Genomic DNA, 21,229 nt, shown 5'->3' with positions numbered 1-21,229 from the left:
TCCAGTGGTCTGGCAAAACTAAAACGGAAACACTTTCACTTGACACCAGCATGATATGCATGAAAACACTGTGTCATAAGAGTGTCAAATCAGTGTCATGACATAGATGACTTATAAACATTATGTGAATATCATAAATATATGTCATAAATGTTTTATGGTCATGAAAATGTGACATTGTTTGGACTGTCTTTACCAAGAACAAAAATTGTCACCTCATGACAACAGTAATGAAATGTTTGAGGCTGGTGTCAGTAAGTAAAGTGTCACCACTAAAACGTGTTGTCTGTTCTAAGCAGCAGAGTGGTCATGCGGCCTGACAACACCATGCAGTGGAATATAATGAAATCCTTTTCAACACCATGCAGTGGAATATAATGAAATCCTTTCCAATTTGACAATTATTTGATTGAGGATTCACAGCGTGTGCCTACTACTTATGACTTTGAGGACTGTTGATGGAAAAAAAACACTTGACATGTACAGCCCTGCACATGTTCTAGTCCAGGGCTTTTCAAATGGCGGCCCTGGGGCCAGATGCGGCCCTTGGACAGCAAGGCTCTGGCCCCCCAAATGGCGGCCCTGGGGCCAGATGCGGCCCTTGGACAGCAAGGCTCTGGCCCCCCACAAGCCCCTTGAAATACAGAATCGTTTTTCGGAATTTAGAGATAAAAGTATGGGTTCCGTATCGAGCTGAAACGGGACACGGGACGTTAAAATGCAGGAAATTACATCTAAGAAATGCAAAACTTTCTGGGGGAGGACCCCCTGACCCCCCTCCACTTCAGTGAAGTCTCCCATATTTTTTTCATTGACAGTCGGCAACCATAATGTATACGTATAGTTCGGCCCCTTTACTGGGGGAAATTTGAAAAACTGCATTGACACAAACTCATTAAAAAAATAAATAGACAGAACTTAGCACAAGCATAGCGTGCTATTACGTAAGATAAATTAAATGTTTACCTCCGCCAAAGGAGGTTATGTTTTGGTCTGTGTCAGTTTGTCTGTCTGTCTGTTTTTGTTTGTTTGTCTGTCTGTCAGGATGGCTCAAAAAGTTGTTGTAATTGACAAAGGAACAAGTGATTAAATTTTGATGGTGATCCGGATCACAAACCAGAACCAGGACTTTTTAAAGATTCTTCCCCATTGCGGGGTAGGGTGAATTTTGACTTTCAAGTTTCTAACTCCACAAAAAGAAGGCAGAAAGACTTGAAAAAAAATGGGGTGTACCATAGTCAAATGTTCTATCAAACTGCTTCCTTGGTGGAGGTCTACACTCTCTAACTGCATTAACCCTAAAGCGACCGACTGGGGTCATTTATGACCCCGGGCACATATTTTCATACACCATTCCGGCAATTTTCATCAGAAAAACTTGTCCTTCTAGGAGTTTGTCGATACATATGTTGTGCATGTTGTGAATGATTTTTGTGAGATTTGGACCATCTATGTAGGATTTATAATCAAAACACCTCTGGGGTCATTTATGACCCCGAGAGGATCCATGAGATACTCAACATTATAATGTCCATTGTTGTTGTAATTTTAAAACTCTGATTTTTGTATTTTGTGTCTTTGGGCAGGCCATGGTCAGCAGACCTAAAATATTCACAATATAAACATTTATAGTATTAAAATATAATATATTATATGAATAATTAGGGCACCCCTGCGATAGCCAACGAAGGATATTGTGAGGGCACCCAGGTAGCATTTCCTCTGTTATTGCTCCATATTTGTTGATATCATGGCACAGTGGTCCTAGACACATGATGAGAATATGAAATGGAAGTCATCCTGATGAACAAAGAGGGAGGAAACAAGTCATCAGTGTAGAAATCAATGGCGTTTTTAGAATTTTCCTTATTTTATGGCTATACAAAGGCTGAAGCATCAGTTGAATCATTTCTTTGCTCTAATATATGTGGAAGACACCTTTTCACAGCTACAATGTCCAGAAAAATTTTCAGATAAATTTTGAATGTTCATAAGGTTATATGTTTGAGACATGTTTTTTTCTATGTAAATTACCATATTCTCTGATCTTGTGATTTCATGAACCCAGAAATGTTGAGTACCATAAAGTTTTATTGCAGAAATGTAATCTATGGGCCTAATGGATAGAATTTAGCTTGGTTTCTCAAAGTTTCACTTTGAGCAATTTCCATAATTAGCATAAATATACTGTATTATTATGGTGAGACTACTACAAGTGAATAGGCTAAAAAATTTAAATGATAGATATCACCATGAAACTTTCTCAGTTGATTACTGATGATGAGAGAAGAAAAAAAATGTATTGGATGTTTTTTGTATTTTGATGTTTACATATGCAAATGAGGGCATACATCATATTTAGCATATACGTATGTAAGTTTGACTATTTTTTAGCAAAACAATAAAATGTTCAAATTCACATTTTTTTGCTTTAGATGAGGGACAAGTATGTACAAGATGTAAATAAATTTGAATGAACCCCAAAAAATAATTTATATAGTGGTATTTCCATATAAACTCCTTGGGGTCATAAATGACCCCGCTCGGTCAGATTAGTCTCAAAAACAGGCCGGTCGCTTGAGGGTTAATAGTTTATTTATTTTTGTAACTACAAGCTCAAGTGCCAGTGAGTGTCATCCAAAGTGATTGGATTGCAGGCGTTGTGTCTGTGGACAAGAAGACAATATCTGTGGTATAGATGTGCATTTACAGTGGTAGGCCTATGAGAAAGTTTGGGCACCCTGTCGGAAAACCATGAAATCAGTTTATCTCTGGTATTTAAAGAAAAATAAGCATGTGCAGAGATATGGGCACCCCAAAGAAGGTATACCATTAATATGAAATAGAGCTCACTTTTGCAGCACAAACGTGTTTTTATGACTTTGTCAGGCGGCCGTAAACATGTTATTTATCTTAATACCACACTATGCCTGTTCTAAGCTCTGTCTTGCAGAGTGGCAGCTATTTAACACCACACAGAGCTACACACACATGAGCTTGTCATAGGCGACTGGACCGCATAAATCAACTCTGCATCAATACACACTAATCTTTACACGTCTCCTCTCTGGAAGCTGCTAATCCGCCAAATCTCACCCCAACACCTGCACTTTTATCTGGACTTTACTCTGCTATGGCCATCTCAAGGTGTAGCAGGCAATCATGAGATCTGTCATTGAAAATAGGCCTATGAATTTCAAAAAAGTTTTAGAAATATCAAGGCACTCATCTTCTTTGTAATTAAAATGGCTTTATTTTGTTGGGCATAGCATGATTAAAATATTTCGAAGTATTTTAATCATGCTATGCCCAACAAAATAAAGCCATTTTAATTACAAAGAAGATGAGTGCCTTGGTATTTCTAAAACTTTTTTGAAATTCATAGGCCTATTTTCAAACTTTTTTGAAATCAACCAAGCCTGTCACCAAAGAGCACCATCTTAGAAAACTAGACAGTTCCAGGAAGCACTCCAACTGGACTTCATTCTGAGGCCTATGAATTTAGGCTACTTGAATAAGGGTGTCTATACAAGACAGATAGGCTAAGTAACCTGACAGAATTAGATGTGTTCTGGATAGAATAATTGGAAACTATTCAGTAGTAGCCTATACCAGACTGTTGGGACATAACTGCTTATATGGCAAATATCCACAAGCCATAAGATCAGTAAAGGTCAGCTCTTCACATTAATGGTGGGTTACACCTTCTTTGGGGTGTCCATATGCACAAGTTTTGTTAAAGTCTACATAAAATTGTTGGGGGCTTGCAGTGTGTGTGTGTGAAAGAGTATGTGCATGTGTGTGTTAGACACCGCACACCTCTCTCACCATTTCCACGGTGTGGCGGCTGGCTGGGGTCTGGACTTGGTGGTGTGGTTGGGGTTGGTACATCACACATTAAGACATGTTTACTGGAAATTATATCAATAATAATAATAATAATAATAATAATAATAATAATAATAATAATAATAGGCCTAATAATAATAATAATAATAATAATAATAATAATAATAATAGGCCTAATAATAATAATAATAATAATAATAATAATAATAATAATAATAATAATATATTGGGCTCCTGATGATTGTTCTGCATGTTTTCCCGTAGGCTGAGGACTACTACAAGATGCCATCTGATCAAGACTTTAAAGTAAACATGATCAAGGTTTATAGCCTACTGTAGTACAAGGGGTTGCTATTCGAGTTATCCAGTAAACTACAGTACACATTATAGTTATCCAGGAGACTACAGTAGGCTACAGTTTCACATTATACAGGTAACATTCACGGTCTTCATCTTGCTAAATGTTTACTTGAAATTATGACAGCCAAATGGGACCAATGTCGAGTCTTGGAGACAGTTCATTAGACCTAGGCAAGCCTACACACTTTTTAAACATGATTATCTTGCAATACATTTTTAGTAGCCTGGTTATAGCCTATGTATGTGTAAATATTTAGAATAAATTTGGTAAAGACTGGTGAATAAATGTTTAAAAACAAATAAATAAATAATAATAATAATAATAAAAAAACTCCACATGCAACATTGAATTTTCAAGCTCTGCTGTTGATCGAAGAACCACACACCTTGGTATCAACTTGAATCTTTAATAGGCGATTCAATCAGACAAAATAAATTCACATTTGTGATGCTGTAATCACATAGTCAGTAATCACATAGTGTGTTTGATACCTTGCACACAGTTCAAGTCCTGTTGCTTGGTGTTGCGTGGGGGAAACGGCGTTAAAAGGGATGCAAGAAACGAAACGGTGCTGAAGCGCGCAGCTAGTCCTCAGTCCAGGCAATCCAGTGCGTTTAGGGAGATGAAAACATCCGCTTTGCACCTCAATACTGACGAGCCGTCCGCGACAAGTTCACAACTCCGTAAAGACGGACTTATGTCTTTCACACAAACAGCCTGGAGAACAATTGAAGACAACCATTTAATACAGTATACGTGCGTAAAATAGGCTACTAGGCTACTTAATCTGAAATCGGTTTGTTTATTATTATTATTGTTATGAAATGAACACAACGGTGACAATCTATGTAGAGCAGTAAACCATAAGGGTAAAAACCGTAGCCTACCATATTTTTCAGGACAGGTGTCTGCTGCCCGAGCAAGTCTGGAACGCTATTCCCGGTCGGATCTGTCGTCTCTTGGCCGAGAGCTTGCTCCTGAGACCTGCGGACATACGACCTGCGGATCCCGGAGAGCAAACCTGAAGCTCTGCCCACGGAGTAGTAGCTCGGGCCGGTTGGCTGCTTGTACCACGCCTCCGTTGAGTGGCACGCGATGAGTGTGGACACTGCCACGAACACGACGACACTGCGCACAGATCTCTCCATGCTGCGTAAAAGTCGACTCAACTGAACATTCCCAAAGCTTCCCGTTCTTTATATAGCCGACCCTACGCCAGAGGTTGTCAATGTCAACGTCACATTTTCATCTTAAAAAACAACACAAGCTGCTGCTCAGTTTTCATTTGTTATAAAACATGGGCCATTCCAGGCAAATCGTAGGCAATTTCCATGTCCAAAATATTGCAGTTGGCATACCCCTATTATTGGGCTATTTGTGAGAGGTTCATACAGTTTTTGTGTGCGTGTTGAAGACATGATTGAACAAACATATTTTTAATATATAAGGATTAGTCTACACCCACAAGTCAAATGGAGCATCATTGCAAAATGAGGTATCCTATATCCCTTTTGGGAAATAAAACTGTATTGGGCATTTATAATCAAGTTTATTCACAATATTTTTTCCAGACTACTGTTTTGGCTAATTGAAGGCCAGGGACACTTTTTTTTTAAATCCAGGGGATATTTTTTAGACTTTAGGTCATAATAGCTCCTAAATATGGGTTGAAACTGATACCCAAATACAGCATCAGGCTATCTACCATAATTGTGAAACGGCTTTAATTATTTAGAGGAAGTTTTGGACAGAACCTACAAAGTAGGCTTATATTTTTTTTCATTACAACATGACCTATAGAACGCGCAGAATATACACCACACCAATCAATTAATTAATCAAAATGTATTTATATAGCACAATATCAAAACTATACAGTTGACCCAAAGTGTTTTCAAATACACACACACATTCTCACATCGTCACACCAGCTCTGGGGGACACCAATTGTCCGGGGTTGACATGACAAAGTGGTCAGACACACGCACACACATGCTCACGCACACGCACGCACGCACGCACGCACGCATGCACGCACGCACGCACGCACGCACGCACGCACGCACGCACGCACGCACACACACACACACACACACACAAAAAGGCAATGAGGCAATGTTTAAAATATACAATATGAATATTACATGACTGCATTTAAAATAATCTCCCCCAGGACAGACAGCAGCAGATACCTCGGGAATAACACACAGCCCTGGGTGAAGGCGTGGCAAGAGGTGGAAGTAATTGACGTATGGAAGAGCAAGCAGCAGAAGATGCGAGAGCTGCAAAGGCATTTCTAGCGCAGAGCGCGTCCAAAGCATTATTTAATTTGATGAACTGTTTAAAAGAGTTGAATTTCAGCTAGAAATATGCAATGAGCTATGATGCCGTCTGGCGGAAGCCAATGGAATGTTCACTTTTATATAAACGTGAGCTTTGGTTGGTCACTCTCCCTTATTGAATGTTTAAGGTTGAATGTTTCACGGCGTTCGTCGCCTCTGTTGTGTGATTTCCAGGCGAGACTCAGCAGCATTTTAGCTCTTCCAACACCTGCCGTCTGATCTACAGTCAGAGCACTAAATGAACACCAGCCAACCGGACAAATGCTGGTGAAATTTCAGTTTCACTGTTAAAAAAGACCAACTTGCTAGCCACTTTGAACCATTAGTGAGCGTGTGCTTGGCTAGTAAGATTAATATCTACTAGCCATGTTGGCTGGTGGTCAAAAACCTTAATTTAGGGCCCTACCTAGCCTCGTAAACCAGCGCCACCCGCTTTTTTTTGCCTGCGAGTGTGTCTGGCCTCGGATCGGTCGAACATTTTGAACATATTGCCCTGAATCTGGCAAACCAATCACAACGCAGAGATTTGTTTTGAATCGAAGCGGGAAGGGTTTTGAGGGAGTGACAGCGAAGCTTGCAACGCTGGGAAAGCACATCAATGAGAAAGATATCGCTGATTGGTCAGAGCGTTGGCCTATAGGCACAGGCACAGTTTGAAACACAACGGGTTGCTCTCATCAACAATCTTTGGATGTACTATTCATCGGGGCCAGACTAAATTACACATCCAATCTCACATTTAGGCTGGTTTATCAGGCTCGTCCCTGCGCTACAGTCACAGCTCATTATGCAGCGTCCTACACTGCGGCTGCATCTTGGCCTCCAGCACGGCGTCTGGGCTGCACACCCAGGGGTCCCCCGTGCTCCACTGCCACTTCAGCAGCAGGTCTCTGAGCGCCTCCAGGACGTCCCCGTAAGCAGGATCGGACGCCAGGTTTCTAGTCTCCGTGGGATCGGAGCGCGTGTCGTACAGCTCCCAGCGGTGTCGATAGTAGTAGTCCCGGAGCGTCTTGATCCAGCCCGTGGGCCGGCCCGCCTGTGTGCGGTTCAGGAGGTCCGTGAAGGTGGGAGACACGTACAGGTCCTGGTCGATGGGGAACGGCATGCGGTAGTGGAGGTTGTGGACCAGGTGGAACGGGCCCTGGTACACAGACCTACAAATACGAATACTTTAATGTCCACAATGTGGAAATTTTTCTTCCGTTTCACCACATACAAACAATTAAGCATTCATCTCACAATACACACATCAGACATGTCAGACACTGCATCTGCACAAACCAGAAAGAGGAGAACATCAGTTATTAAAAAATAAAATACTAAGTTAAGAATAATGTGTGTGTGTGTGTGTACAATAAATAAATAAATAAGTGAGTTTCCTCTACAGTACTCTGTGGGTGGACTAAGTGGGGATTCCGTCTTATTTATCGCCCTTATTCCATTAGGGACAAAGGAGTTTTTAAATATGTTTTAGAAACGTATACCTCATGGGATAGTACATAGTGGCCTCGTGAAGACTCTGGCTGAAGAAGACCGTGGACCAGGACGGCTCGGTGTATTTTGGGTAATGTAGTGTAGTGTAGCCCAGTGTATTCTGGGTAATGTAGTGTAGCCCAGTGTGTTATGGGTAATGTAGTGTCCTGCAGCCCAGTGTATTCTGGGTAATGTAGTGTCCTGTAGCCCAGTGTATTCTGGGTAATGTAGTGTAGCCCAGTGTATTCTGGGTAATGTAGTGTAGCCCAGTGTATTCTGGGTAATGTAGTGTAGCCCAGTGTATTCTGGGTAATGTAGTGTAGCCCAGTGTATTCTGGGTAATGTAGTGTAGCCCAGTGTATTCTGGGTAATGTAGTGTAGGCTTATGGGTAAAGCAGTGTAGCCCAGTGTGCTATGGATAATAAGTGCATTCGATTTCACATCAACGCATGCATGCGCATTTAGACAGCAATGCACCCTGGATGAAAATGCTGCATGACTGTTAGATTTCCTGTCAAACTTCGAAATTTCGTCGACGTTGCGTTGACGAGGTGACATGTCACATGGTGTCAAACTATCGCGGGATGAATGCGGCTGCAGTCAGATCTTGCTACCTCTGCAGTTGCTTATCCCCTTCAACGCTCGTCGGCGGACTGCCTCCGAGGTCACGCGCCCATGAACTGGTTGGTCAACAACTCACTCACGTGTGTACATGGGTCTTGTCTCACACCTCTACACAAGTTTGCGCAGGTCCCCACTTCAGCTCCTCCTCACTGCCTGTCCCCCCACTCCTCACACGTGGTGTGTTAGTAGAGCAAACCAGTGCGAGCTCATCGTCTCGTTCATATTTGTGGCCGACTTTAGATGCGCTGTATTTAATAACACCCACATCGTGACAACAAGTTCTCGCTCACGTGCTTCCGTCAACGTTGGTCGACAGCAACAAAGTCGTACGGGGCTATTGTAATGTAGCCCAGTGTATTCTGGGTAATGTAGTGTAGCCCAGTGTATTCTGGGTAATGTAGTGTAGGCTTATGGGTAATGTAGTGTAGCCCAGTGTATTCTGGGTAATGTAGTGTAGCCCAGTGTATTATGGGTAATGTAGTGTAGCCCAGTGTATTCTGGGTAATGTAGTGTAGCCCAGTGTCTTCTGGGTAATGTAGTGTATACCTCATGGGATAGTACATGGTGGCCTCGTGGAGACTCTGGCTGAAGTAGACGGTGGCCCAGGAGGAGGGCTCGGTGCTGAGGGCGGGCATCAGGGAACGACCCGTCAGCTGCACCAGTGGCCCGCCTCTCTCAATGCTGTAGGAGGGATAGGGGACGGAGAACCAGTCCAGGATGGTGGGAGTCACGTCTGGGGGGGAAAGTGAACACAGCCCTTAACCCATTGACGCCTAAGGCACCTGCAAATAGGGTGCTGAACACCTGAGCCCTTTTTAAGAAAAGCTGCCCTCAGCCTATAAAAAACGAAATATCTCAGCTTCTGAAGCACATATAAATATGCACTAAGTTGCATGTAAATCCCTCATCATTCATTAGAATGTGTTCATTCATCTCAAACAAACCAAAGAGATTTTTTAATAAAGTTGTCTCAAATCTCATGAGCCTGAATTTTGCATAATGCAGCTCCAGGCGCCAGGGCCAATGTTGCGCAATGCAACATCAGGCATCAATGGGTTAATAAATAACATGCAGTGATTGTATCATGTTTAGAAGTAATTTTAGCTTTAGCATACAAGCAGGGCTCTAAATTAACTTTTTTATCACCAGCCAAAAGGGTAGCAGATGTTAATGATGTTGTCAAACACACACTGACTAATGGGTGAAAACGGCTAAATAAGTTGGTCTTTACTACCAGCCAAACTGAAAGTTCACCTGCAGTTGCCCGGTTGGCTGGTGTTAATTTAGAGCCCTGCATACAAGTCGGCAGACCCGCTGACCCATCACATGGTTAACACTACTGTGCATTCCTGTGGTTTCCTGATCGCAGTATACCCTGGTGCCTATTAGTTTACAAAAGATAAAATAAAAAATAAAAAAACTAACCCTTCTTTGCCTCTGCACTTCTTCTGTATATTTCCTGTGCACTTTGTATAGTGATGCTGGCTATGTTTATGTCCTCGTTTGTTAGTCGCTTTGGTTATAAAGCGGCTGCCAAATGCAATGTACATGAGACGGAACACTTAACAAAGGGTCCATAGAAATGAACGGGGGCATTTCGTAACGCTAATATGGCGTGTGCTTGCACATCTCCCACCTTTTTCGGCAAAAGAGCCAATTACCTACTGAACTGCGCTGTAATTGATCCAATCATCTTGCAAGCAACTGCTGCTCATGTACAGTTGAAAAATATAGAGAAATAGCTGCCCTGAGGCGTCGCCAAACGGAGGAACTTGCACAGACTTTGGTAGCCGTTGGTCTCTAGTACGTAGAGAAAAAAAAAAGCTCCCGCACACTGTTCACATTTTCAGAGTTTTTACTGGCGACGTTTCGGTCTAATGACCTTCTTCAAGCAATTGCCAAGCAAAATCAAATGTGAACAACAATGAACGGGAGCTTTTTTGTCCCCAGCGCTGTGATGTCTGTGCAACTCACCCAGAAGGCTAACGTAGGCGTCGCTGACTTGTCCCCAGCGCTGCCTGTGCACGGGAGAGGAGATGAGCATGGGCTCGCTAACGCCGCTCGTGTAGAGATTAGTCCGGCCGTTGGGGAACGGGATCCCGTTATCAGAGCTGTAGATCACCAGAGTGTCCTCTTCAAACCCAGCGCTGCTCAGTTCCTGCAGAACCAGGCCGATACCTGCAAAATAAACATGCACGCACGCACGCACGCACACACAAAGTTTAGTACTTTTATTTGGATCGTCACAAAGGGAAGGATTACAGATCCAAACAGTATTGGAAAAGTCCTGTAGATTGACAAGATTGATGATAAGCAGATAATAAGTCCAGTCTCTATGGATAGATGTGACATCTCCGTCTCCAGATAGACAGGCTCCCAATTATGGCAGAAATTGAGCGCGTACACACACACACACACACACACACACACACACACACACACACCACAGTCAATCTATTTCTCAATTAAGTAATTTCACAATAAAAAAATAATGTCTCAAGATCAGAAAACTGAATAGCATTTTTCTCGAGTCAATTTGCCAGACTGCAGGGAAGCCTTGGCTAGCTCCCCTGCTCAGCATGGACAACCGTTACTATCGAAGGGACCATTAACATGACTAAATGCTATTTTGGTGTATAGTTTAGTCACCATTAAAACTGATTACACTCAAGTTCATTATTGTAAGCATTAAAATGAGCCATACCTATTTGGCCATATACAGTAACCTCTCCCAAGGTAATATGGCTCAACAACCATAATCACAAGCCCTCGTACTTTACACACTCACTCATGAAATGAACACAACACTAATCACCTAACACACACACACACACACACACACACACACACACACACACACACACACACAGCACAAAAAAGATGCACAGTCCAAAGCCCCTCCTCTAACCCCCACCACAGGCACCCCCCTCCATTTTAGCCAAGGAAATCCCATACTGCATTGCACAATCATTTCGATCTGAAAGACCCAGAGCAGGTCCGAGCCTGAGGTAGGGAGCCAATGGGAAAGCAGCGAGGGGTGTAGTGGAAAGATCATGATGATGATGATGTACGTTGTACAACAGAACACCTCCCCCTACGACAAATTCAGTAGGCGGTCTTCAGATCATATCTCACTTGTGATGTTATACGGTTTGGTGTGAAACCAGCCAACCAAATGATACATTTGTAACGCAGCGCCAAATACATGGTCACGGGCAGTCGTAAAACCACACCTCCCCTTAGAGATATTACGTACGTAGGTGGTCCCCAGACCACATCTCACTGGTGTTTCCCACACAGGGATGAATTAATCATCTGGTCTTCAAGCATCACTAATCCTCCCTCTCAACGCCCCCACACTCCATGTACAGTGTAGATCAGGGGTCCCCAACCTTTCTGGGTCTGAGGGCTACCAAGGGCTACCCGAGGGCTATGTTTGTTCAAAATCCTGATATCATTCCCAAATAACAGTATGATTGAATGGTAATTTGTTTATAGGTCATAAAGAATAAATGTATCACATAATTTAAATTAAGAAAAGCATGAACTGTGACTAAAATCTGGTAGTCGTCACAGTTTATTAACATCCTTGGTGGACACCTCAGATTCCTAGAGGGCTACGTGGCGCCGACGGGTACCATGTTGGTGACACCTGGCGTAGGTCAACCCCAACCTCAACCCCAACCTCAACCCCAACCCCCTTTTTCATGGACACTTACCACCACCATCAAATTCGAAGTATTCTTTATGACAGGGGAAAATTGCACTTTTCATACATGTCCCCCATTGTGAATTTCCAGAAATAGACATTTGTAGCTGCAAAACCTGCTGTACTGTGGTCATACTAGTAAGTATTAGTTAATTGGTTTCAATGAGCAGCATAGTAGCAATACCTACTCTGGCCACAATCCTACACACTACACCTTTAAAACTGGTGTAGCCAACATTAGGTGCGATCGAGATGTCGTCAATGCATGCATGCGCATTTAGACAGCAATGCACCCTGGATGAAAATGCTGCATGACGGTTAGATTTCCTGTCAAACTTCGAAATTTCATCGACGTTGCGTTGACGAGGTGACATGTCACATGGTGTCAAACTATCGCGGGATGAATGCGACTGCAGTCAGATCTTGCAACCTCTGCAGTTGCTTATCCCCTTCAATGCTCGTCTGCGGACTGCCTCCGAGGTCACGCGCCCATGAACTGGTTGGTCAACAACTCACTCACGTGTGTATATGGGTCTTGTCTCACACCTCTACACAAGTTTGCGCAGGTCCCCACTTCAGCTCCTCCTCACTGCCTGTCCCCCCACTCCTCACACGTGGTGTGTTAGTAGAGCAAATCGGTGCGAGCTCATAGTCTCGTTCATATTTGTGGCCGACTGTAAATGCGCTGTATTTAATAACACCCACGTCGTGACAACAAGTTCTCGCTCACGCCCTTCGTCAATGTTGATTGACAGCAATAAAGTCGTATGGGGCTACTTCCAGGTTCACAACGGGGCTCTATGGACTGGCATGTGGACTAGTTTCTACTAAGCTGATCACCACAATGAAAACCCATTGACAATGCTGCCCTCTACAGGATCCCTGAAGGTATTACACATGTACATGTCAGACGTGCCAAACATAAAGGGCCCAGCTATGCCAGCTCTGTCTGGAGGAATGGGCCAACATACCTGCCAAACATCCATGAGAGCTTGAAGAAGGATATCCAACACTTTTGAGCCAATTGATTAAGTGCGAAGGTCTTTAGATCAAATTCTAATGACGTGTATGTAAACCTTTGACTTCCCTGAAAACACTTCAACACATTCATAAAAAATTCTCCATCTCATTATTCTTGGATTTGGAAAAAATTCTGGCATGCATTTGGAAATAACATGTTCTAAATACCGTAAGTAAATCTTTCCAAAGTGTTTGCCATCTTACCCTGATCCAGCCTGCTGACTGTCGTGTACTGGGCAGCCAAGTCTGCTCGTGCTACAGGAGTATCCGGAATGAAAGCAGGAACCTTCACATTGGAGAGAAATTTGCTGTTAATCACATGACCTTGACACAACCATATTGTTTGACTCCTGGCTCCAATCAACTCTACTCTAGGAGAAATCATTAGCAAAGGGGCTCACTTTTTTCCACTTTGCACTGTGAAGGTTTACATCTTGTGCATGTGGTCTTTTGTAAAGATGGCCGCCTTCAATTTAGGCCTCAGATGCAGGGGGAAATACTGGTTTGTGTTCATAGTACGGCCTTTGGAGAACTTTATGAAATTTGTAAAGTAAAAAATAACTATGTGTTGTCATATTTACCCAAAGTATAACTACAGATATGTAGTTTCCTGAAACACGGCAGACTGTTCCTTTAATCTCACTTCAACACAGGCTGAACCTTCTAAACAACATCCTGTCATTCCTCACCTTCACTTGATAATAACTGTATAATATTATTATTATTATTATTATTATTATTATTATTATTAATATTAATATCACCTTGACTTGATCTGGGCTGTAGTACTCCGGCTGCCAGTCTGGAATGAACCCCATCCCCGGATCGCCGTTCCCAAACTTCTCACAGAAGGCTCCGTACTGCGGCTGCGAATGGCCACAGCGGTGCGGGTCGTGGAACGCCACGTAGAGGAAGAAGGGAAGCTTCTCATCCTGCTGCTTCTCCGTCTCCTTGTGGCTCCGGAGGAAGTCTCGCACCAGCAGCTTGATCTTGGTGATGTTCCGCCCCACCTGCAGCACGGAACCGTTCTCTTCAGTGTGGGCGACGTCGAACGGGTAGACGGGCCCCGGACCAACATGCTTCTTACCGATAATACCTGCAAGATTAGCAACACAATGTTAACCAAACACAAGATTAGCAACACAATGTTAACCAAACACAAATCAATTAATCATTGCATCCAGGAACTTAACTCAGTGGCATGTCATCAGTTAAAATAGTGTTTCTCAACGGGGGCGGTACAACCCCCCAGGGGGTGTTGGGGTCTCTAGGGGGGCGTTGAGAAGCATACAGCTGAGAGGGGGCGGTGCTTAGTTGCAATTGGGGGGTATTAGTCTATTTCATTTTTTAATATGGGGGGTGGGGGGGGGATGCCTATGATGAGGTTAGGAGGCTTGTGATAAGGCCAAGGGGGCGTTTGTTCAAAAAAGTCTAAGAACCACTGAGTTAAACCAACAAGAACTAACAGGAAGGCTGGCAGACTGGAGTTAAGCAACTCTATTTTTACCTGTGCGGATGTTTGGATTTAAGCAACTGTATTTTTACCTGTGCGGATGTTTGGATTTAAGCAACTGTATTTTTACCTGTGCGGATGTTTGGATTTAAGCAACTCTATTTTTACCTGTGCGGATGTTTGGATTTAAGCAACTGTATTTTTACCTGTGCGGATGTTTGGATTTAAGCAACTGTATTTTTACCTGTGCGGATGTTTGGATTTAAGCAACTGTATTTTTACCTGTGCGGATGTTTGGATTTAAGCAACTCTATTTTTACCTGTGCGGATGTTTGGATTTAAGCAACTGTATTTTTACCTGTGCGGATGTTTGCCTGTTTCAGGAGCAGGGGCAAACTCTGCACACCATCAAACGAGTTGAAATGGTGGACACTCTGATGCAGGCCGTACATGCCATTCTGATGCTGTGGAGGGCAGGACATTATAGAGTTAGCTCTGATGCAGGCCGTACATGCCATTCTGATGCTGTGGATGGGGGGGGGGCAGGAGATTATATAGTTAGCTCTGATGCAGGCCGTACATGCCATTCTGATGCTGTGGGTGGGGGGGGGGCAGGAGATTATATAGTTAGCTCTGATGCAGGCCGTACATGCCATTCTGATGCTGTGGAGGGCAGGAGATTATATAGTTAGCTCTGATGCAGGCCGTACATGCCATTCTGATGCTGTGGAGGGCAGGAGATTATATAGTTAGCTCTGATGCAGGCCGTACATGCCATTCTGATGCTGTGGAGGGCAGGAGATTATATAGTTAGTTACAGTATATGCCATTCTGATGCTGTGGAGGGCAGGACATTATAGAGTTAGTTACATGCCATTCTGATGCTGTGGAGGGCAGGAGATTATATAGTTAGTTACAGTAACACAACACACAGTCGCAGGAAAAGTATGTGAAATGTGGGGGATTATTTGGATTTCTGTGTGAATTCTGCATTAAGTGTGATCAGATCTTCATCTAAGTAACAGCAATATACAACAAATGTATATTCTGCTTAAATTTAAAATGCTAAACACAGTGTGTGTTTTTATTTGTTTAACACAATGTGTAAACATTCACAATGCAGGGTGGAGAAGATGGGCGTGTGAACCTTTGTATTTAATAACTGGGTTTATAGCCTTCCTCAGGCATCAATCACCTCAGTTACTGTTTCCTGAAGTGGCTAATCACAGTAGGCCTATTCCCAAACCTTTTTGTTATGAATAATCCCCTAAACCACGTTTTGTCATTCCATGAGTAGGTTCCATCTGTTATTTTCACCATGTAGGCTACTCCTTCCAGTGCAGTGCAGCAGTGCAGTCTTAAAAGATAACTTCGGCCAATTTCAACATGCAGTTGTAATGCTCACACTACCCTGGACTGTTTTTTTTTAGCCTCTTCCGAGATCCTGGTCATTGTAATGGGGTTAGAGATTGTTTACTTTTTTTTTTTTTAATCACCTTGATTTATTCCCAAAAACATCCAAAAGGTAGGCTACTGACAAGTCAAGGGTAGCATGAACAATACAACAGCATATTGAAATTGCCAGAAGTGCTCCTTTAATTTCCTTCTGGATTAAGTAAGTTTTCTCTACTGTACTTTATTCATAGTGTTAACACGTAGGCCTACTGAATAACTGACTTAATCAGATTTCCACCAATAATTGTCAAAAGGAATTTGGACGTGTTGTCTTGAGCCCCCCGTTGAGAAACAGGAGTCTATAAACTACACACAGTGTTTGTTTATACCAGACAATAACCATAAACGTCCCTCACTGGGCCTCTGCTGCGATCTGCTGGTCACGAGGTGACCTGAAACTAAATACATTACAGAGGTGTCAGTCTGTCAGCAGTGTGTGAGAACCACTGAACTTGTCATGGGGCCACAAGTGGCGTTATGTAAAACACTTCAGATATGAGAAATCAATAGCTGTCAACAGGGGCCTAAAGCTGGTTCGCAGCATGGTTAAGTTAAGAGGTAAATCATCTAATAGAAGAAGCTGGAGTCCTCGTTTTCTTAAGACAAGCTCTTGTATTACATGATTTACCTCTTAACTTGTCCTGAACCAGCTTTGCAGTAAAAGTAAAGTTAAAAACAAAAAAAAACCCACTAGCATTCCTTCCAATAGGCCTACCCTTCAGGTAAATTATCTGTGGAACCAGTGGCCCTGTGTGCTTGCACCATGTCAAAGGTCGTGATACGATCCGAATCTTGAGTTGAGTTCGTTACTGCGTTTGCGTTTGGTGACCTCATGAAAACTGACCAGAGTTCATGCCTGCGAGGCGCGTGAGGTGGACGCTGTGTGTGTGTGTGTGTGTGTGTGTGTGTGTGTGTGTGTGTGTGTGTGTGTGTGTGTGTGTGTGTGTGTGTGTGTGTGTGTGGCACGGTCTCCCAGAGGCAGCAAGACTGAGCACATCTCTTGCAGCTTTCAAGAAACAACTAAAGACATTCCTCTTTCGAGAGAATCTACTAGACTAATGCTTGAACTGGCCTTGCCCCAGGGCAGACTTCTGACATGATGTTTAGTTTAGTTTAGTTTGTGAGTGTGTGTACTCGTTATTTACTCTTTATATTAAAAAAAAACAAAAAAAACAAAAAAAAAACAACTAACCCCTCTTTGCAACTGCACTTGTTGTTCTGTATATCTCCTGTGCACTTTGTATTTGCTTGTGATGTTGGCTTTGATTATGTCCTCTTTTGAAAGTCGCTTTGCTTATAAAGCATCTGCCAAATGCAATGTGTGTGTGTGTGTGTGTGTGTGTGTGTGTGTGTGTGTGTGTGTGTGTGTGTGTGTGTGTGTGTGTGTGTGTGTGTGTGTGTGTGTGTGTGTGTGTGTGTGTGTGTGTGTGTGTGTACAATTTACCTGCGGCAGGCCGGTGAGGATGGTTGATCGGCTCGGGGAGCAGCTGCTGACGGAGGTGAATGCGTGTTTGAATATTACACTGCGCTGTGACAGAGCGGTGAGGTGGGGAGTGCGGACCACGCTGTTGTTGTAAACCTCCGTCTCGAAGCCAGCATCATCGGCTTTGGATAAAGGCAAGGAGACAGACAGAGAGAGGCTGTTATCAACACACACACAACTTCTGCAGAGAATGATAACTGTCAAATCAATGAGCGCAGACTACAGATCACATCTTCTTACCAATGATTAACAGGACGTTTCGGGATTGTACAGTCCATGTATAAAACAAAACAGTGAAAAGAACTGGGCTTAGTCTTTCAGCGCTATGCATTTTACACGATTCTGAGAGGAAACCGCAGCTTTCCTCTCGACTTGCCGAACTGCATTGGGCACTTTCCCTGCTTCTCCCAACAACTTCCGCCTTGGTTGTCATATGACAACATCACATGACTTGCGTCACACGCATCCTTCTTCACCACAATGGTCATGCAGAGGACCGCAGCAGCCGTCAAAAAGAGGAACCAAAACTGCTCTAAATGAACTGAGATTGTGTTCTTTCATGAGTACACGAGATGGACAACTGGCCATTGTAAAGACCGATTTATTTGCGCGTGCTGCATCCAGATGGCATGGCGAAAAAGGTAGGCAAGCATTTTGTATCCAATAGGACTTAAGGAAGTCCAGTAGGCTTACTTCACTTGACAGTTTCACTGCTAACTATTGTAAATATAAAGTATACGATAAATATCATCAGACTGTTTGCAGAGGGGGCAATGTGTTGAAACTAAGAGAAGCTGGAGTTATTCCACCACTAACTAAACGCAAGAGGATCTTGGAACTCCGATTGGCTTGGTTCTGGAGGAGATAGAGCAAGCGTTTTTCTTTCTTTCTTTGTTTTTTCAATAGTTTCCTTTACGCCTTGTTTTCTGCAATTGCCTGGTCTTTAGAAAGCAACTGACTTGCCCGCATAACGTCACTGCGTTTGTCAAGAGTCAGCAATTTTCCCCCGTGCAACAATTTGATGGACTTAGAGCCTACATCCATTTGGGTGACCAGGGTAGGTCGGGTCGGGTGACAACAATGAATGTTTCAGAGGGACATGATATGGGACACCCAGGTTTGGAGATTAAACCGTTAAGAGACGGCGGGTGTTATAAATGTGCTGTTACCAGAATGGCAATGGCCAAGTTGTAGTGCACCCTCCCTGTGTTATATCATAGTAGTGTAGTGTACACTGTTAGTTAGGCCTAGTTAACTTTTCAATTAGCCTACAGCGACACTGACTCAGTTCATTATAGAACTACAGAAACATGAATATTAGTATTATCATTATAAATGTACAGTATGTTATGTTAACATTATCAGGCCTATAGCCTAGGTCAGTGGTGCTCAAACTGTGGTACGTGTACCAGTCAAGTCAAGTCAAGTCAAGTTTATTGTCAATTTCTTTACATGCACTGGTCATACAAAGAATTTGAAATTGCGTTTCTTGCTCTCCCATGCAGACATAGACTAATCTAGGTAAGGACATAGACAGTATAGACATAGACAGTACTCATACATGGACATAGACAGTATGGACGTAGACATTGCTCATACAGACATTTAAAGTGCAAGACTGGACAACAGAAGACTTGTAGAGAACATACATTAAGAGGAGGTATTTTGTTGTTCTTTTTTCTAAAAGTCCTTTATAGCGTTCTGACATAGTAATAGTAGCATTTGAAGAAATAAATAATTAAAAAAAGGTTTTTATTAAATACACCAGCAGCAGTATGTGTGTGTGTGTGTTTGTATGTGTTTTGTGTGCGTGTGTGCGTGTGTGTGTGTGTGTGTGTGTGTGTGTGTGTGTGTGTGTGTGTGTGTGTGTGTGTGTGTGTGTGTGTGTGTGTGTGTGTGTGTGTGTTTAGTGCAGGTAGAAAGTGCGGTGTGCGTCTGTGTGTGTGTACCTGTGTATGTGTGTGTGTGTGTGTGTGTGTGTGTGTGTATGTGTGTGAGTATGAGTTGTGTGTCAGTGTGTGTATGTTTGGGTTTAGTGCAGAAAGTGCAGTGTGCTTGTGTGTGTGTGTGTGTGTGTGTGTGTGTGTGTGTGTGTGTGTGTGTGTGTGTGTGTGTGTGTGTGTGTGTGTGTGTGTGTGTGTGTGTGGTGTGTGTGTGTGCATGTGTATGTTTTGAGTTAGTGCAGGTTGAAAGTTCAGTCACAGATGTAGTAGTGCAGGTGGAATGTTCAGTCGCAGATATGGTGGTGGGGATGAGGGGGGGGAGCGTTGTCAGTGGCCTGGCTGGCTAGAGGCTGACAGTGAAGGGAGAGTGGGTTGAGTGTTCAGTATCTTGATTGCTTGATGCATCGTGCTGCTTGCAAGCCTGGTGGTACGGGAACGGAGGCGCCTGTACCTCTTTCCAGAGGGCAGGAGGCTGAACAGTTTGTGTGCAGGGTGGCTTGTGTCTTTGATGATCATCAGTGCTTTTCGGGTGAGGCGTGCGGTGTAAATGTCCTGCAGGGAGGGGAGTGGTACTCCAATGATCTTCTTCGCTGTGTTCACAACACGCTGGAGTGTCTTCCTGTTTTTCTCCGTGCAGCTTCCTCCCCACACTGTGATGCAGCTGGACACGACGCTCTCTATGGTTCCTCTGTAGAATGTTGTCATGATGGAGGGTGTAGCACTTGCCTTCTTTAGTTTGCGCAAGAAGTAGAGACGCTGATGGGCCTTCTTCGCCAGTGATGTAGTGTTGGTGGTCCAAGAGAGGTCGTCGCTGATGTGCACTCCAAGGAACTTGGTGCTGCTCACTCTCTCCACAGCATCACCGTCGATGGTCAGTGGTGGCAGTTGTTTTTGGACCCTCTGAAAGTTGACAACAATCTCCTTGGTCTTGTTGACATTCAGCAGGAGGTTGTTGTCTTTGCACCATCTGGCCAGCAGGTCTACTTCTTCTCTGTAGTGGGTCTCATCGCCCTTAGTGATGAGGCCCACCAGTGTTGTATCATCCGCAAACTTCACTAGATGGTTAGTGCTGTGGGTCGTTGTGCAGTCATGTGTCAGCAGCGTGAACAGCAGGGGGCTGAGAACACAACCTTGCGGAGCCCCCGTGCTCAGGGTCAGGGTGCTTGAGGTGTTATTCCCTACCCGTACTGCTTGTGGTCTCTGCATCAGGAAGTCCAGCAGCCAGTTGCAGAGGGAGGTGCTGAAACCTAGTTTGTCCAGTTTTCTGATGAGTTGTTGTGGTATTATGGTATTGAATGCTGAGCTGAAGTCAATGAACAGCATTCTCACATATGAGTCTTTATTGTCCAAGTGGGTGAGGGCTGGATGGAGGGCAGAGCAGATTGCATCCTCCGTGGATCGCTTGGCTCGGTATGCGAACTGGTAGTCCGAGTATTCCTTTTTTGCTTTCCTGATGCCCTGGGACAGGTTTGCTCTTGCTGCTTTTAGGCCAGCTACGTCTCCTGCTCTGAAGGCTT

The 21,229-nt window shown here is 43.5% G+C and overlaps 2 protein-coding genes across 2 annotated transcripts; both read right to left on the bottom strand.

Moving 5' to 3' along the window:
* Positions 1-4,631: 4,631 nt before the first annotated feature.
* LOC134449439 (neuropeptide B-like) lies at positions 4,632-5,489 on the bottom strand. Its single transcript, XM_063199774.1, has 2 exons — positions 5,098-5,489; positions 4,632-4,927 (listed from the first exon to the last, which is right to left on the bottom strand). Exons 1-2 carry the CDS (start codon positions 5,356-5,358, stop codon positions 4,802-4,804), a joined length of 387 nt encoding a protein of 128 aa, XP_063055844.1. The 5' UTR covers positions 5,359-5,489; the 3' UTR covers positions 4,632-4,801.
* An 806-nt stretch (positions 5,490-6,295) lies between these two features.
* sgsh (N-sulfoglucosamine sulfohydrolase (sulfamidase)) lies at positions 6,296-18,100 on the bottom strand. The gene is made up of 8 exons (XM_063194488.1): positions 18,010-18,100; positions 17,731-17,891; positions 15,190-15,295; positions 14,143-14,474; positions 13,583-13,664; positions 10,624-10,827; positions 9,196-9,382; positions 6,296-7,706 (listed from the first exon to the last, which is right to left on the bottom strand). The coding sequence occupies exons 1-8, from the start codon at positions 18,098-18,100 to the stop codon at positions 7,328-7,330; spliced, it is 1,542 nt and encodes a 513-aa protein (XP_063050558.1). The 3' UTR covers positions 6,296-7,327.
* Between the last annotated feature and the right edge of the window lie 3,129 nt (positions 18,101-21,229).

This window comes from Engraulis encrasicolus, chromosome 1, assembly GCF_034702125.1.
Source record: "Engraulis encrasicolus isolate BLACKSEA-1 chromosome 1, IST_EnEncr_1.0, whole genome shotgun sequence".
Classification (NCBI taxonomy): Eukaryota; Metazoa; Chordata; class Actinopteri; order Clupeiformes; family Engraulidae; genus Engraulis; species Engraulis encrasicolus.
Note: the sequence above shows the minus strand (reverse complement) of the source record. Positions and strands in the feature narration are given on the sequence as shown.